The sequence below is a fragment of the Aplysia californica genome, unplaced genomic scaffold (genome assembly GCF_000002075.1).
Source record: "Aplysia californica isolate F4 #8 unplaced genomic scaffold, AplCal3.0 scaffold00089, whole genome shotgun sequence".
NCBI lineage: Eukaryota > Metazoa > Mollusca > Gastropoda > Aplysiida > Aplysiidae > Aplysia > Aplysia californica.
Genome location: NW_004797359.1, coordinates 1,347,826 through 1,352,075, shown reverse-complemented (window position 1 = coordinate 1,352,075; position 4,250 = coordinate 1,347,826). Strand labels below are relative to the sequence as shown.

Genomic DNA, 4,250 nt, shown 5'->3' with positions numbered 1-4,250 from the left:
TCAATACAATTTGTATCATATAGGAGGTAGGCTGTTAGGAGAGTGAAAAAGAAAAAGTTATGTGTCCCACCCCCAAGGACAGCCTAGGTGGGGGGGAACGCTAGAATAGGTGAAAAAAGCAAGGTGGGGAAAAAACACTGATAAATTAAATAAAACTCTAACAAATAGACATTGTTATTCATATTCTCTAATAGACCTATTGAAATATCATTGTACCTACTCATTCACATTTTCATACCATTTCCTTACCATTCCTTTTCCACTACCTTACCTCTACCTTACCATTCCCTTACCTCTACCTTACAATTCCCTTACCTCTACCTTACCATTCCCTTTCCACTACCTTACCATTCCCTTACCACTACCTTACCTCTATCTTACCATTCCCTTACCTCTACCTTACCATTCCCTTTCCACTACCTTACCATTCCCTTACCACTACCTAACCATTCCCTTAGCATTACCTTAAATCCTACCACATCGACGGCAGGCTGTGTAGACTGTACCAGCCTCGGATCCAGCAAGTCCCGTAGTGTTTCCCCCGTGCTCAGCACCGTCGTTTGTTTACCTCTGGCGCCTTGGCAACGCCACACGTGGCTGATGAGCAGAGAGAAGTCCTGGAAGGACTTGCGGGCACAGTGGGGACAGTGGTAGTGTTTGTCCTCCCAGGGAGGACAGGCCAGCTTACAAACAGACAGCTCCACACCTGTTTGGTAGAGTACAGAGAAGCACATCAATTTTTCAGAGTGAGTCTATGTGTGTGTGTGGGGGAGGGGGGTGTCATTAGTATTTTCACACCCAATCAACACAATTTAGATCATTTAGGAGGACGGCTTCCATCCTTGCCTGTCACGGCTAACCTGTTTGTCGGAGAAAAGAGAAGAACTTTAATATATTCATTTTGTTTTCCTCTTTGGTAGGTATTTGTACACACCTGTCGACACAATTTAGATCATTTAGGAGGGCTTCCAACCCTGCCTGTCAGAGATAAACTGGGCTGAGAGGGAAACAACATCCCTGCAGAAAGAACGAGATACTCTAAATAAATTTATTCCCTACTTGGGAATTGAACTCTGGTCTCCTGCGTGCAGCAGCAAAGCACCTAGCCACTACACCACAGATGCTACTCAAATAAGGGTTGTAACAGTCATTTATTGCAGGGGAAAAGTAAGACAGGTGAACAACTCAACACCTATTCATTTGAATTTGAGTAAAGTAGAGCAGATCAACATTACACCAGTCATTTAGCGCAAAGAAATTGTAAGACAAGAAAAAAGTAAGACAGTTGTTTTTTTATTTTTTATTAAGCTTTAGTACGAGTTTTACGGCACTTGAAAACACAGTTTATGTGATACAGGTGCCAAAGATAAGAGATGTTCATAGAGAAAAGAAGGAGGATGGATCAGGGGGACAGATGCTCGATGGAAAAAAAAGGGGTAAACCAAACCAGAGCATGTGTCAACCACCCACACAGTAAGGCAAACAAAAAAGAAACAAACAGAGGGAAAGAAAAGATGACCATCCAGTAACACCCTCTGACCACTTCTCATTCGGACACACATGATGATATTACATGCGCAACACACATCACTCACCTCCACAAACGTTACACACAACACACATCACTCACCTCCACAAATGTTACACACAACACACATCACTCACCTCCACTAATGTTACACACAACACAAATCACTCACCTCCACAAATGTTACACACAACACACATCACTCACCTCCACAAACGTTACACACAACACACATCACTCACCTCCACAAATGTTACACACAACACACATCACTCACCTCCACAAATGTTACACACAACACACATCACTCACCTCCACTAATGTTACACACAACACAAATCACTGACCTCCACAAAGAAAATTATCCGGCTGCTTGTGGTCTGGCGCCTTCACAGCACCTGGAGCGTAGCCCTGCAGGAGTTGAAATAAGAAAAGCCGTACAAATTATCTGTATATCACGGAACAAAAATAAACAGAATAATCCACGTAATAGATTTTGCATTTATTACAACCAAATTGCGGCATCATAACAAAATTTACTCAAATTCTTGGCCTTTATATAAACAACTTTTTGTTGTACAATTTGACATTTGACTTTAAGTAAGAGGACCAAATTCTGAACACTAATGCAACCAAAAATAATTATGACTAGAACCAAACTAAGGGACATGTTTAGGAAAGAAAATATTATGTCTGTATAAAGAAAGTACAGACAATTCTAGCTTTAATTTAAGAATTTTACATCCCTTGCAACACAAATAAATATTAGAACTGCACAAGATTAGAGGTGTTTCTAGAGTGAAACATATTTATATATAAAGAAAATGAAGGCAAATATTTGAGAGAAAAGAAGGAGTAAACCCCACCATAGCTAGCACCTGCTAACAAATAGAGACAAAAAAGCATTCTACATATTGACGCACAAGTTTCTTTGCGTGAGAAGCCAGATGGCGTGAGAAGGCGACTCGCTTCAGCAGCTCGGCCGCACACAGAGGGCAGTGGTAGTGGCCAGCTGAATGACTGCATCTCTTGAAACACTTGACAATCATCAGATCTGGTTAAAATACAAAATGTAAGTAAATCTTTTTCCTGGACACAGCACAAAATGCAACGCTTTCATATGTTTACAATTCAAAATATACGCCTCTTTCCTTGACAGAGTGCACAATGTAAGCCTTTCTTCTGTTCCAACACAAAATGTAAGCCTTTCTCTTTCAACTTAACCATCAAAGTAAATTTTACTTTTTATTACACCATTTGCCATGAAGCAAAATCATGACATGAGAAAATGAGACAATATTTGAAAGTAGAAATTTTGTGCCATCTTAACCTTTTCTACAGCCCAAGGTATTATTTCTTTATTTTACTTTTATTGTAAAAAGCAGTAGATTTGTGTCATCATCACATCCAGGATCAACAGTGATTGGGGAAAAGAAACTTAACACAGAAACTTTCAGGCTTTTTCAGCAAAACTGAAAATAGGTCACTGAAATGTCAGTCATAAAAGTATGGAAAAGTTTGCAAATATAAAAGAAAATGAAGTGTCAGAGTATTATTAGAGACAACATAAAAGTTTCTGAAAAAGAAAACAGTGAAATATTTTTTTCACAGCTGAATGAGTTTGAAGCAAAAGAACAAATTCACATACATCTTATGTTGCAAAGAGAAGATTTCAACGGTTTTATCCTCTAACCCTTTAAATGAAACAAAAACTCTTTTTGGGTTCTAAAATCACTGCAATGGTCAATCTACGGGTCCGCAAAAAAAAAATCAGGAGCCAGCATACATTTTTTTTGGGTTAAAAGTAAAGTCGAAAGTGGCCGAGACCACCACATTGAAATCAGAAGCATGGGGTATTTCATTTTTTTGCCACTTGAAAAGTTTTCAAGAAACCAGTTACATAGAGCAAAAATTCACCATTATGAATGTCATGTTTACCTTGAAAATACACTGCATGTTGAAAATGTGACTTATTGAGGTGGTCTCGCACCCTGGCTGGGAGAGAGGGTTTGAAATGTTGAACATCACAGAACGGGCAATGTACTCTGGAGTTGCAGCACTTTGGGACACGACATCTCTCCAAAACAATGTCCTCTCCATGCAGGAAAGTGTTGGTGGAAGTCGCAGAGGGGTTCAAATATCGAAACCTATTGCCCTGGACTGGAAGGCCCTCTGTTCCTGAGTCCAGGGTGGAGGTTTTGGCAATGCAGAGACTGCTCACCTCTTTTTGGCACTCTCCCATGCTCTCCATGCTTCAAGATCATTTGCCATCAACTCATTTTACCAAAGAGGCCATCAACTCTGAAAGAAGCAGCAATAACACATATCATTCTTAAAGAGCTTTTCAAAAATATTTTCCTTTTAAAAATAGATTGAAAATCCAATGACAAATGATCTTCAGTACACTTAAGCACAAATCTGTCACTACCACCCCATATATATATACACAATGCAGCAAATTCAACTAAATTCAACTTTAACTTCAAAATCAACGCGTTTTTGCTTTCGCAAAGTTGAGAGTCAAATACGTATATATTGTGCCAATCAAAATGGTACCTTTTTTTCCCGTCCAATATGGAAAAATTCTAGCTTGCCCCGATTCAAACTAATTAATCCAATTTGTAGTGTGCACTGAGTATAAAGCCTGCAAGTGTTCAGTCTGAGTTTAGATTGGGCTACCTTTATTCTCACCCATGTTTCACTTTTCTCCTCATTCCCCCCC

The 4,250-nt window shown here is 39.5% G+C and overlaps 1 protein-coding gene across 1 annotated transcript in view; it reads right to left on the bottom strand.

Moving 5' to 3' along the window:
* Positions 1 to 13: 13 nt before the first annotated feature.
* LOC101851398 overlaps positions 14 to 4,250 on the bottom strand; it is a 5,252-nt gene continuing 1,015 nt past the window's right edge. Inside the window, exons 2-5 of the mRNA XM_005094822.3 lie at positions 3,467 to 3,829; positions 2,452 to 2,582; positions 1,876 to 1,939; positions 14 to 706 (exon numbers count right to left, since the gene is read on the bottom strand). Of these exons, the coding sequence (XP_005094879.1) occupies positions 417 to 706; positions 1,876 to 1,939; positions 2,452 to 2,582; positions 3,467 to 3,779 (798 nt within the window). The 5' untranslated portion in view covers positions 3,780 to 3,829 and the 3' untranslated portion in view covers positions 14 to 416. The remainder of the gene's footprint in view (positions 707 to 1,875; positions 1,940 to 2,451; positions 2,583 to 3,466; positions 3,830 to 4,250) is intronic.